A 13,490-nucleotide genomic window follows, 5' to 3' on the forward strand; every position below is an offset into this window, starting at 1 on the left:
AGGGGCGTCTGGGCTCGTGGGTCGGGGCGGTAGGGTTTGAGCTCCTAGGGATGTTGGTCCTGGGGCCGTGGCTAGGATGCAGCCCACGCTAGGGTTTGGAGGAGACTTCAGGCCTGGGCTCATCTGCTCCCTTATGCCCTCTCCCGTGCGGCCCTCAGCACCCATCCATCGTCACCGCAGGTCCTGCAGCTGCCCTGGCCACTTCTGCGCACGCGAGCTCTAGCTATGGTCTTCTGCAGACGTGGCTTCTGCCCACAGTGGCCGTTTGTGTTTGAGATGGTCAAATGTCTACAAGGAAGCGTTTGGGGTGGAACTCTTTCTGTAAAGCCTTCAATAGGCTCATATGTCTCCATTGGGGATGAATTTCACTAGACAACCACACTTCACAGAAAAGAGAAATTTGAACGATCCTACCGCTGGGAGTTAATGGGTAATTTTTGGGAGGAGTGGCAATCACGTGGCCTCCTGACCTTAGAGCCGCACAAGTAGGACCCGGGATCCCCAGCCACGATGTCCCAGAAATTGCCAGGTACTGCCTGTCCTCAGACAGCCTGACATCCCAGCCACCCTGTACACCACAGATATCCTGGCTGTGGGGGCACACCCCAGTGCCCAGTGCTCCTCTCTTTCTGCTGTCCCCCTACTTTTTAGCCAGCAGAAAACACACCAGCTGAAAAATGGAGAGGAGAGGGGCTGGGCAGGGGCTGCAGCCCAAACAGAAGAGCCACAACATCCGGGCCCTTCTTTGCATCTGTCCCACCTCAAGGGTGGACTTGGAGACCCACCCATGCCCAGAGGTGCGTAAGAAGTGGGGCAGCCCTGGCTGGTGTGGCTCACTGGATTCAGTGCGGGCTACGAACCAAAGGGTCGCAGATCAATTCCCAGTCGGGGCACAGGCCTGGGTTGCGGCCGGGTCCCCAGTGGAGGCCATGTGAGAGGCAACCACACATTGATGTTTCTCTCCCTCTCTCTTTCCCTTCCCCTCCCTCTAAAAATTTTTTTAAAAAAAGAAAAAATATTTTAAAAAAGAAGTGGGGCACAATTCGTGGTTCCCCCACTCTACCTGAGCTAAAACAGGAGCCCCATGTCCACAGGGGTGGAACACCATCTTCACATAAGCAAACCCCAAATCTGTGTGAATTTCTATACAAGTATCATGAAAATATCCAAACTTCAAATATCCCCCAGACTACGTAATAGGTCCATTGGGGACCTTTCAGGTGGTCTGGGCACCCTGTAAACACCCACGTGCATGGAGGATGGAGCCGCAGGTGAATGTCAGGCATAGCAGTTCCATCCCTAAAGCCCCCACTGGCTTTATTAGTTAGCCCCCGCAGCTGGCCCTGCTGTTGCTTCCCCCAGATGTTTGCTGAGGAGGTGGACAGGTGGGGAGAGACGCACACAGGTTACTACTTGAGAAGCTTCCTCATGGTGCTCAGAGATGGACTCCTGTATTCCCGCCCAAAGTGGTTCCAGTGGTTCAGGTAGTTAAAGAGCTGGTAAAGCAGCAGCCGCTGTTCAAACCCCGGAGCCTTGGGGACCTTCCGATGGTAGGCAGTGAAGAAGGCCCTGGGAAAGCCACCAAACATCAAGGCGATTGCCAATTCAAACTCAGAATGGCCATAGAAGGAAGCTGGGTCATAAACAATGGGCCCGGAGTCGTCCTCAGCCACATTTCCTGCCCAGAGGTCCCCGTGAAGAAGGGCGGGGACAATCTCCATGCCACAAAAGAGATCCGGGATCTTCACCTAAGGAAATGATTATTGGACACTAGTTAGACACTAGTGATCATGGGACTATCAGCCAGTCTCCTCATCCCATACAGGGAACTAAGGCAAAGACGACCTCATGTTTGTTCCGGGTCCAAGCGAGCCCAGAGATCAGGACCCTCCAGCCCCAGGGAGCATAACTCTGTCTTAACACTGACCACAGACTCGGGCCCAGAAGGTCTACAACACTAATGATTTCCATACAGTGCTGGGTATCAGAGGTGACTTTTTAAAAATATTTTATTTATTTATCTTTAGAGGGGAAGGGAGAGAGAGAGCGAGAGAAATATCAATGTATGGTTGCCTCTCGTGTGCTCCCTGCCAGGAACTGCATCCCCTGCCTGGGGCTAGCCTGCAACCCAGGCACGTGTCCTGATTGGGAATCGAACCGAGATCCTCTGCTTCGCAGGCCCATGCTCAGTCTATTGAGCTACACCAGCCAGGGCCAGAGGTGATGGTTTTAATGTCCTGTGCCTGCCTTAGCTAACTTTCTCCACTTGTCTTTTATTTCACAGCACCTGTATCTGCACCTCTTTTGTTACTTCGCTGAAGCGTTAATAAACACTGCTTCAATGCCTGCTCACCCTAGATGGATAGGCAAACTGCATTTTTAACACTTTGTCGTTTTGAAACCAGGCCCTCAGGCATCTGCTGCCCCATCTGCTCTAAGAGGTGAAACGTCCATGCTTTTGCAGAAACGGAAGAACAGGGTAAAAGTGGCCAGGAAAGTAATAGTAAATGCCAGCGTTTATGACCCAAGTACCTGTGTTTCACATGAGCAAAGTCTGAGGTTTAAGAACCTGGTGACACTCAGGAGACAAGTGTGTCCTGAAGTCCCACCCCTCCGAGTTCCCCCATCAGGTCAGTGGTCAGGCACCAAGAGCCCTCGGCTTGACCAGCTCCGCTCCAGGGCTCAGTGGCCCCAACTCCAGAGGGCCCCACATCAATGTGGCGGGCTCCCAAAAGGACAGCCCGTCTCTCAAGAGGATGACTGCCATGCCCACCTGCAGCTGCGACCAGAGTTCTCGTGCCTCTCGGTCAGCATAGTCCTTCTCGATGAGGTCCAGCTGTGCCTGGAGCCGGTGCCGGGAGAAGAAGGTCACCCAGTCGTCCTGCCACTCGTTCACCTAGGCAGCAAGGGAAAAGTGGCTGATGCTGTGGCTGGCGGTCACGGGACCGCTCCACACAGAATCTGCCTAAATCTGGGATCGACTGCTGAAAGAACACAGCAAATATGACAGCTAGCCCACTTATAGCGGATATAAGGTGGAATCATTCAATATACACAGGTAATCCAAAAGAGAGAAAAGTCCTGAATGGTGTAGCTCAGTGGATTGAGCACCCGCCTGCAAACCAAAGGGTCGCTGGTTCAATTCCCAGTCAGGGCACACGCCTAGGTTGCGGGCCAGGTCCCCAGTTAGGGCCAGGTGAGAGGCAACCACACTTGATATTTATTTCCGTCCCTTCCTCTCTCTAAAAGTAAATAAATAAAAAACGAAAGAGAGAAGATAAAGGGGAAAAGGGGAACGAAGAACAGACAGGACAAATTAAAAAAACACACACAGCAAGATAACAGATCCAACCTAAGCATGTGAATGAGCACATTAAATGTGAACGGTCTAGACAGCCTAGTTCAATGACAGGCACGGGCAGGCTGGACAAACTGAAGCAAGACCCAAGTTTTCACATGCACAAGCAGGGCAAGGTTGAAAGGACAGCCAAGGTGGGCCATGCTGACACTAGACAGAGGGAGCTGGGGTGGCTCTGTCACCATCAGACACAGTAGATTTCTGCGAAGAACATCACCAAGTACGGGAAGGAAAGTCATTCACAGCAAAGGAGGCAACTGATGAAGAGGACAAAATAACCCCAAATGTTTAAGCTCCTCTCATGTGGCAAAAAGCACATGAAGAGATGCTCCAGATCAGCCGTTCTCGGGGAGAACGGCTTCAGTGAGGCACCACGTCCCCCTGGCTGCAACCGCTGCAGCCTTAAAAACAGAAACCACCAAGTGCTATGAGGACGTGGAGGGGCTGGAACTCACACACAGCTGGTAGACACGCAGGTGGCACAACGCTTTGAAAATGTCTTGGCAGTTTCTGAAAAAGTCAAATGTGAACCTGCCTCACGATCCAGGGATTTCCCTCTCAGGTATTTACTTACCCAAAACAGATGGAAGCGTTTGTCCCCACAAACTCTCATTTGCAAAGGTTCGTAGCAGCTTTCTTTGTGAAAGCAAAACCTGGAAACAGCCCAGCTGCCCACCGACAGGTGAACAGATAAAGCAGACTGAGGTGCCTGCACGCAGACTTCAGACACATGCGGAAACATGGGTGAAGACAAAGGGATTCTGCTGAGTAAAAGAGGCCGGACAAAGGGCCTTCACTGTACGATTCCATTCGCACTGAACTCCACACAACGCAAACTTGTCTGTGGTGACGGAAAGCAGCTCAGTGGTGGCCCGCAGTAGGGAAGGTCGGGGGGAGCGAGAACCAAAGGACACTTTTGGGGTGACAGAGGAACTCACCATCCCGACTGTGGGGAGAGGTTCCAAGGTCGAAACTCACCACATTGCATACTTTAAATCGGTGTAGTTCCCTTTGTGTCAATTACACCTTAATAGTTTTTTTGTTTTTAAGATGCGGAGCTGATCTTACGCATAGTGTTCCTTTGTGAAACTCCGTAGAGGCGGAGCTTCTCAGGGTCGGAGACACTCCCTGTGCTGGGTGCCCTGGTCACTTAGCCCCTGGGTTCACGCCCTTGGTGCTGCGTGCACCTCGAGGGCAGGTAGGGAGGCCCCACTCCAAACAGCCCGAGGGCCACAGGGTGGCCTTCCCTGGGTCCCTGCAGGCCTGTCCAGGCCCCAGTGTCCAAAGCTCTGTCTTCCTCCTGGATGACCAGGTCATACAGGTACAAGCTGGGTATTGGGAGCTGGAGGCCAGCACTGGCCAGCCCAGTCCCTTCACCTGGACCGAGGGGCCATGATCCTCTCACACACCGGAAGCCATGACCTTCCCCAGAGCTACCAAAGGCAGGGCCACCTGGGAGTGCAGTTGGTGGAGGGACCTCCCTTCACCTTGACAGAGGCACAGGGTAGTGTGGGCAGCCAGGCTGTGGGGCAAATCCGGGAGCCTCCACTGACTAGCCACACGACCTCAGGGTCGTTGCTTGGTTTCTCTGCATTTCAGCTTCCTCATCCACCCACTTGGTCGGGAGGACCCACCTTATCAGGTTGCTGCAGCAATGGGGCAGGGTGAGCCGGATAAAGCACCTAGAAGGGTGCTTGGGGCACAGCATGTCCATCACACAACTGAGCCACTGGTCCCACTGGGACTCAGCACATCCGTCCTCTGACAAGCCTTCTGCCACCGCTCAGGGTCACCCCACCAATCACTGTAGTGCCCCAAGGAGCAGGAAGCCTCCTGGAACTCGGGGCCGGTCCTTGGGCCATGTTGGCACAGCACAAGGAGGCAGCCCAGGGTGTCCTCCCATCCCTCGCCCCTCCCTGGCCGCACTGCACTGGCCCGAGTTGGCTTGTTGATCTGGAATCTGAAGGGCCACTCAAGAGCCGCCTGTGCCCCTGACGGACCAGCCCTTCTCACCTGCTTCACACCTGTGTGTGACTTCTCTCCTTGGCTCTTGAAAAGCCACTGTGCGAGGCTGGCATCTGAAGCAGGACAATGAGCCCCATTCAGCCCCACTTGCTGGGGACTGTACGACTGTGCTGGTCACCAGCTCCAGGCAGGTGCGCCCGCCCCCCCAGGAGGTGGCTTCTGCAGAGATTTAGGGGGTCCTAGCAAGCCCCACATGTGAGGCCTGCTCCTGGGCTGGGATCCCTAAGTCTGCCTCAGACTGGCCATGGTGACCTCAGCCTGGACCACTGGCCGCCGCCCACACTGCAGAGAGACACAAAGGGCTGGCCCTTGGGCGATGGCGCATCCATGAAATGTCCAGAACGAGAAATCGAGAAGGAGAGAGAGACTCGGGGTTGCCAGGGTTTGGGGCGAGGGGAATGGGAGGCACGTCTCCTGGAAGTGGGTGGTGCTGGTCGCACAGCATCCTGAATTCACTAGAAACCACTGGGTTGGACCTTTTAAAGCAGCGCTGGGGCCACGTGGGTTACACTTTAACAGCGTCGCTGCATCACTGATTTCTCAAAGGCCTCAGGAGAGGGACTGAGGGACCAGGACTTATCCCCTGACCCCACGTGCTGCTTCTGTCCTCCACCCAGCCCCCCCTTCATCATGTGCCTCCCTGAAATAGGGCCCTGGAGCCTGCCACTCCCATTGCTTGGAACGCTCCTCCGCCTGCCCCACAGCTTCCCACCCCCAAGCTCAGCCCCCATCCCAGAAATCCGGTGGTCAGTCTTTCTGGTGGCCAGGGACTGGCAGACTGCCACACACAAGGGGTGGGGTGCCCAGCATGAGGGTGCTGGGAATGGCCACCCGCTCGGCAGGCACAGGCTAACCCGGCACTCACCTGCGGGATGAAGCCGCAGCACGTCACGGTGTGGAAGCCGAACCTGCTCACGTGCTGGGGCTCAGTGCCCTCCGCCTTCCGACCTACCAACAGGAAGAGACGTTGCCTTTCTCTCAAATGCCAGGCCCGGCCCCGCATCAGGACAGGCCTGGCCGCCCTGCTGGAAGGCCGGTGGTCTGGGGGCCCACCGCCCAGGCTGGCAATTAAGCAGCACATGAGTCAGCCAGGGCACCTGGCCTCCGCACCCTAGACAGCAGGGCTGGGTATAAAAGGGGTCAGGGGCCCACTCTACTTGCTCATCAGCTCCATCAGAACTTCTCAACAACCTCATTTTCGCACTGAGCATAGAGGGAGATGACGTGCGATCCAACCTGTTACTGAAACGTCACCCTGAGCGCCAGTCCAGGGTGGGTGCACCTGGGCCAAGGATGCACGGAGGTGATCTGGACTCACCCACTGTGTTCTCCTCCTCCCTCAACTTGTCCCTGAGCTTCTGGTTGTGAAGGTGCAAATCGGCCACCTGGTCTCCAAGTTTCGATGCCTGACTGAAGAAAGAAGAAATGAAGCCCATTAAAGTAAGAAACATCAACAACCAGCTAGCATGTTCCACACATGGAAATATTTTAAATACCTCAAAAACTACTCTCCATGCTATAAAAAGTGGAAAACGAGCGGCAGGTGGTGACCCTTTCCAGAAAATAGTGTCCAGTCCCCATGAGGTGGGAAGCAGGTGGGTGTCAACAGAAACCACAGGAAGTACTGAGGATTATGGGACAAATGCTCAAAAAGTAATGTTAAGTTAAAAACCATATCCCAACTTCCGGCCAAGATGGAGGCGTAGGTGGAAACACTACCTCCTCGCACAACCAAATTTAAGGACAACAAAGATTTAGAAAGAAAAACACGACCAGGACAGACCGAAAATTGAACTGTACCACAGTCCGACAACAATGAACCGTTCAGCCAGAACCATTCATCCAGACCGATAAGAGGAGCAGACTTGGTGGCCAGCAGAGAGGGGTCCCGACAGGAAAAGGCAGTGTTTGGTGACCAGGCGAGGGGAGAAAACCAGCAAACCCAGTGAGACACACAAGGCGGCTGGCTGACCCCGGACACACATTCACACACCAATAAGCCAGGCAAAAAATGGGCAGTGAGACAGACCGTGCAACGCAGGGCCCCAGCGTCGGGAAATAAAGCCTAAAAGCACTGATTGAAAAAACTTTCAGGGGTCGAGGTGCCAGGAGAGACTCCCAGCCTCACAAGAGAGTTCGTGGGAGAGACCCACGGGTCCTAGAACATACACAGGCCCACACACCCGGGAACCAGCACCAGAAGAGCCCAATTTGCTTGTGGGAAGCAGCAGAGGGGACCGAAATCCAAAAGAGAGTGGAGCGAGGATCATTGCTCCCTCTCTGACCCCGCCCCCCCCCCACAGCATCACAATCCAGTGACTCGGTTGCCCCGCCCTGATGAACATCTAAGGCTCTGCCCCTCATATGTAACAAGTGCAACCTGACCAAAAATGGCTCAATCAGAAAAACAGATCAAAGCCCCAGGGCGAATACTTTTAAGCAATCAAGAGATGGCCAACCTCTCAGATGCACAGTCCACAGCACTGGTGATCAGGATGCTCCCAGAACTGGTTGATTTTAGTCTCAAATTAGATGAAAAAGTGAAGGCTACACTAAGTAAAGTGAAGAAAAATACACAAGGAACCAATAGTGAGGGAAAGGAAACTGGGACTCAAATCAATCAAGGGAGTGGACCAGAAGGAAGAAAGAAACAACCAAACAGAAAAGAAGGAAGAAACAAGAATTCAGAAAAATGAGGAGAGGCTTAGGAACCTCCAGGACATCTTTAAACGTTCCAACATCCGAATTATAGGGGCACCAGAAGGGGAAAAGAAAAGGCAACAAGTGGAAAGCTTATTTGAACAAACAGTAAAGGAGAACTTCCCCAATCAAGCAAAGGAAATAGACTTCCAGGAAATCCAGGAAGCTCAGAGAGTCCCAAAGAAGGTGGACCCAAGAAGGAACACACCGAGGCACATCATAATTACATTAGCCAAGATTAAAAAGAAGGAGAGAGTCCTAGAAGCAGCAAGAGATAAGGGGATAATCATCTACAAAGGAGTTCCCATCAGACTGTCAGCTGATTTCTCAAAAGAGACCTTATAGTCTACAGCCATACCACCCTGAACGCGCCCGATCTCATCAAAAGAGACCTTATAGGCAAGAAGGGGCTGGAAAGAAGTATTCTGAGTCATGAAATGAAAGGACCTACATCCAAGATGACTCTATCCAGCAAAGCTTTCATTTAGAATGGAAGGGCAGATGAAGCGCTTCTCAGATGAGGTCAAGTTCAAGGAGTTCATCATCACCAAGCCCTTATTATATGAAATATTAAAGGGACTTATCTAAGAAAAAGAATATAAAAGATATGAACAGTGAAAGGACAGCAAACTCACACTTATTAGCAACCACACCTAAAACAAAAGCAAACTAAGAGGACAGCTAGATCAGGAGTGGAACCATAGAAATGAAGATCAGATGGAGGGTTAGCAACAGGGGAGTGGGAGGAGGAGAAGGGGGGAGAAGGTACAGAGAAGTAGTAGCATAGACGGTGGGGAGAAAATAGACAGGGGGAGGGCAAGAGTAATGTGGGAAATGTAGAAGCTAAAGAACTAATGCCACACGGACATGAACTAAAGGCAGGCAATGTGTGTGGAGGGACTTGTGCAGGGGAATGAAGGGGGGGAAATGGGACAACTGTAATGGCATAATCAATAAAATATATTTTAAAAAACCATATCCCAGTTTTTGTAAAACAGACATAAGTCACATATAAGAAAAAGACCAGACCGGGGAGGGGGCAGCCTGAGAGGGTAAAAGGGGGTCAGCCACAAGGGGACAAAAGGGGAAGGACCGGACTTCCGGCAGTGAGCACACAGTGGAGTGGACGGCAATGCCGCATAACGTGAGTGGCTGGTGGCTGGTGCCTGCTGGTGGAATCATGGGCGGCTCTATGGAGTCTTTACGTGAGTTTGTATTTTCTACCTTTCTTTTCTGACGGTGAGTATATACACTTTTAATAACTTTTTAAAAGGCCTCAGATATTACTAGACCAGGCCTCACTCTATAGCACGGGCAGGGGACGGCTCCGACGCAGGTCTCTGACACAGCCTCACTGGCGCCACGCCAACCTCACCCAACCCACCCTCCTCCACAGAGCGAGAGCTCCCGTTACCATCAGGAGAGCCGGTGGGACCATGCCACGTCCTCTTCCAACCATGTTGTCTGACAAGGTCCGGGCACGGAGGACTCGGGTTCAAGGAATTCGTCTCCATGGAAGAGAACGTGGCATCCAAAATGGGTGAACATTTGGCTGTTTTATTTTAATTATTTTACTCTTGCTACTGAATATAGGCATTTACTGTACTTACTTATTCTTGTGAAAATGACCCAAGAGGAAGTGACAGTTCAGGGGAAAACATCAGTATTCCCCACGGAACTGCCTGAAAGGATGGAAAAATCCCCTCTAGTGAAATAGCCCCTGAATGTCTAAAAGTTATTGGAATAACAGCCCCTCCTTTACTTTGAATAAGAATATATATCAATTAGAATTAGACAAAGAAACAGGAGAAGCTGGTTAGCTATTACAAACTGAGCACGTAGAAACAATTACCAAGGAGTTAGAGTCCATAGTACATAAAGAAACATTTTAAACAGAAAGATAGATAGCTAAGTCAGACATCACAAAGGCTTATAATGAATTTCCTAAACTCTGCTTAGTCTAGCGTAGCTTTTGCCCCATGACAAATTCTGAGAAACTTTAATAAACAATATGACATTCAAACTCTGTACATAGAGCTATTTCAAATTGTCTGATTAGTGGTTCTCCTGGTCAAAACAACTTTTGTTCAATATAACTGAATCTATGGGAACTTTCATACTTTTCCTGGTTACCTTGTATTGATTTTTTCTGCTTAACTGATCATGCTATGCACCTGTGAATGTTAATCACTACCAAAAATGAAAATATAAAACCCTGCTTGTACTTGCAATAAATGAAACAGAGCTTCACTGTCCTTTGAGGCGTGTTGTCCTGTTACCCATTGCCGACGCCTTACCCACCTTTCAGGAATCCCTGGACCCTGCTGCGGCCAGACCACGGCAGGACCACTGCCTCTGGCAGCCGGACTGAGTTACACAGGCAGCTCCCACTCTCTCTCACCTGTTCAAGCCCTTCATCTTCAGGTACTCCATCACGAAGGCAGCTCCACCCCCAGGCAGGTCGATGATCTTGATGGGCCGTGGTGCCCGCACCAGGCCGGTGCTCCGGAGGGCCTCCAGGCTTGCCACCTCCCCTGCAAACATCTGCCGGGCCTGCATCCAGAGCACGGCCATGAGCTTCCACTCCGAGAGGCCTCTGCAGCCCAGGAGTGGCTCAAAGCCCTGGACGGAAGCCACCGCGAGGGGTCACAAGCACCCAGAACCCTCAGTTACTAAAAACTGGCTGGGGAGCAAGGCATCAGCCCCTCAGAAGTAGGTGCAATGTGGCCCCCTTACGGAGGGAGGGGCTACCAGGGAGAGGCGGAGCAGCGGCTTGGGACCGCAGGACGAAGACTGCCCTGTAGGAGGCACCGGCTCAGAGAGAGACGGGAGGAACCTGCACAGGCCACAGGGCAGGTTCCAGCAGGGACGGGGGCCACAGGGTGTTGCGGGATGCCATGGGGTGTCGGGGGTGCTGGGGGGTGTCAGGGCAATGCCTCGGAGTGTGGGTTGAGTGGAGGATGTTCGGCCCACCCCCTCACTGCCTGGCGCAATCCCAGGAAAGGGAAGAGGGCCTAGGGTGGCTTGGGGTGGCATGCAGCAGTGACCAGGGCAAGGGGGGTCAGGGTTGGGAGGTCAGCTGGGGCTGGCCTTGGGTCCAGGGCTCCACAGAGACCAATACCCAGCAGGGCCAGGGGCTGGGAAGGAGCCATGCACCCCACTCTGGAAAAAGGTAGGCCACCCCACAAAGTTGAAGAACTCTCACCGTAGGTACACTCTGACTCAGTTAAAAATGTGCTTATTGCTCTGGCTGGGGTGGCCCAGTGGACTGAGTACCAGCCTCCAAACCTTTAAAGGGTCGCCGGTTCAATTCCTAGTCAGGGCACACGCCTGAGTTGCAGGCCAGGTCCCCAGTAGGAGGCATGTGAGAGGCAACCACACATGGATGTTTCTCTCCCTCTCTTTCTCCTTCCCTTCCCCTCTCTTAAAATAAATAAATTTTTTTAAATTGAGTTGGGCAATTATATATTTATTTATCTTTAGAGGGGAAGGGAAGGAGAGAAGTATCAATGTATGGTTGCCTCTGGTGAGTCCCCCACTGGGAACAGGCCCACAACCCAGGCATGTGCCCTGACTGGGAATCGAACCGTGATCGTGTGGTTCGCAGGCCCATGCTCAATAACAAATACAAATTTTTTTAAATGTGTTTATTATTGTGGTGTGTGAGCAACTCTGGCTGTAGAATCAAACCTCACGGGTGAGACCAGAGCATCTACGTCCACACAGCAAAAGAATCCATTCTTTAATTCAAAATGCCAGCATGGAAAACCAGGCAAGGTGTCCTCTGAGCAGCAGCCCCCTCGCCTGGAGTCCTGCAGAGCAGTGACCAGCACCCCAAGTGCTACACTTGTCACCTGCTCTCCTAGATTCATTGAGCCCCCTAGTACGTGCTGGCATCAAGGGTTTCAAGCATAAATGGTGAGGCCCCAGCCTGGCAAAGCTTCCAGGGTCCAGCTGTGAAGGTCCCAGAGCCAGCCTGAACCCCGAACCCCAAATCGCCTTCCCATGAATGGGGCTTCTCCTTCGGAGGGATTCCTTCTGAAGTCAGACTCCTCAACAGTTCCTGGGCCCACAGAGCAGGGATGCTGGGCCAGTCCCCATCCCAGTCCCTCCCAGATCTGGACAGTGCTGTGGGGCCCTGGGGCGGTCTGTCTGGGTCCCCTCCAGCCCACAGCCAGCACCCCCCCACTGCCAGACCCCAAAGGGGCCAGGCCTGCTCTCAGGGTCTGGGTGCCCCTACTGTGGCCAACTCTCTCCACTTGTAAAGTGCTGTATTCTCCTACATACAAGTATTTCACAAAAACAGCGCAAGCAGGAGATGGAACCAGGTGCAAACACCCGCAGGGCCTGTGAGTAGAGGGAATTGGGGGAGCCTGACCCTTGGGATCCCTGGGGGTCCTAGCGGCCTTTCAGCCTTTTCACACCAGCTGATGGGGGGGGGTGGCGCGGGGGGCGGGGGGGCGGGCAGGAGCTGCTGAAACCCGAGCCTGGACCTGGGGCCAGAGAGTGGCAGAAGCAGTCCAGGACTCCGAGCCTCACCTCCTGTAGAAATCAAATCAAACAACCGAAAACTCGCTCACGCAGGTGAAAGGTCGGGAGTTACTAATCCTGCAGCAGCGGATGAAACCCCAGGACCCCGCAGGAAATGCTGGCGCCCTGCTCGCCCGCAGAGCTCCGCTCCAAGGCCACAGGCCGAGCCGGGGGCAGTGACGCTAGGCCTGACCCAGGAAGGGGCCACCCTCGGCCTGTGCCCCGCGTCCTCTGCCCCACCCCCCTCCCCGCGCCCCGGCCCACTTTGTCCACCCCCTCCCCCGCTTCCTACCCTTCCCCTCTTTCCACCCTCTGTGCACCCCAACCTCTTCCCCCTCTCCGGTACCCCACCTGCGCCCTGCGGTTGACCTTGACAAACACGGGCCCCGCGTCAGTGTCATAGGCGCGCCCCTCGCTGATGTAGCCCCCACCCGGGCTTGCGAAGGCGCGCAGGGTCGCGGTGCGCAGCTCGGCGCGCAGCAGCTGCTCCATGGGGGCAGGGGACACACGAAACTCGGGGACTGGGGTGGTGGGGGGCGCGGCCAGGGGACGCGAGGAGGGACCGGGGATGGCGCCGACTGCCCAGCCTGATGTGAGCTCGCCACTGCCCAGGCCGCTGTCCGCGGGGGAGGGAACGGGTGCGCAAGCCAGCAGTATCTGAGCACCCACTGGGGTGTCTGCCTCCCAGGCCCCGCCTCCTGGCTCCTCCTCTCCAGGGGGAGGAGGGAGAAGGAGGAGGAGGGGGGAGGAAAAGGAGGGGAAGGCTCCTCATGGGGCACAGAAGTGGGGCACTCCCCATGTGTCTGCGTAGTCAGTGTGCTTGGGTAGTGGGGTGGAGTGCACACCCCCCCCTGGGGGCCGCAGGGCCCGACCTCCC

At 53.9% G+C, this 13,490-nt stretch overlaps 1 protein-coding gene across 1 annotated transcript; it reads right to left on the minus strand.

The window, feature by feature from the left end:
- Positions 1-1,272: 1,272 nt before the first annotated feature.
- Positions 1,273-13,254, minus strand: FN3K (fructosamine 3 kinase). The gene is made up of 6 exons (XM_037063695.1): positions 12,965-13,254; positions 10,485-10,636; positions 6,702-6,793; positions 6,249-6,331; positions 2,774-2,896; positions 1,273-1,748 (listed from the first exon to the last, which is right to left on the minus strand). Exons 1-6 carry the CDS (start codon positions 13,103-13,105, stop codon positions 1,410-1,412), a joined length of 930 nt encoding a protein of 309 aa, XP_036919590.1. The 5' UTR covers positions 13,106-13,254; the 3' UTR covers positions 1,273-1,409.
- Positions 13,255-13,490: the final 236 nt, after the last annotated feature.

Source organism: Sturnira hondurensis, unplaced genomic scaffold (assembly GCF_014824575.4).
Source record: "Sturnira hondurensis isolate 20B ecotype Veracruz unplaced genomic scaffold, ASM1482457v3 Scaffold0001221, whole genome shotgun sequence".
In the NCBI taxonomy this organism is placed as follows: domain Eukaryota; kingdom Metazoa; phylum Chordata; class Mammalia; order Chiroptera; family Phyllostomidae; genus Sturnira; species Sturnira hondurensis.

What these genes read in the sequence shown, in the direction of transcription:
- FN3K (XM_037063695.1), bottom strand. Translation starts at nt 13,105, where the DNA reads ATGGAGCAGCTGCTGCGCGCCGAGCTGCGCACCGCGACCCTGCGCGCC. An exon ending in AGGTCAACCGCAGGGCGCAG is followed by an intron (nt 10,637 to 12,964) that starts GTGGGGTACCGG and finishes CTCTGGATGCAG; the next exon opens with GCCCGGCAGATGTTTGCAGG. An exon ending in AACTCTGGTCGCAGCTGCAG is followed by an intron (nt 1,749 to 2,773) that starts GTGGGCATGGCA and finishes TCATTTCCTTAG; the next exon opens with GTGAAGATCCCGGATCTCTT.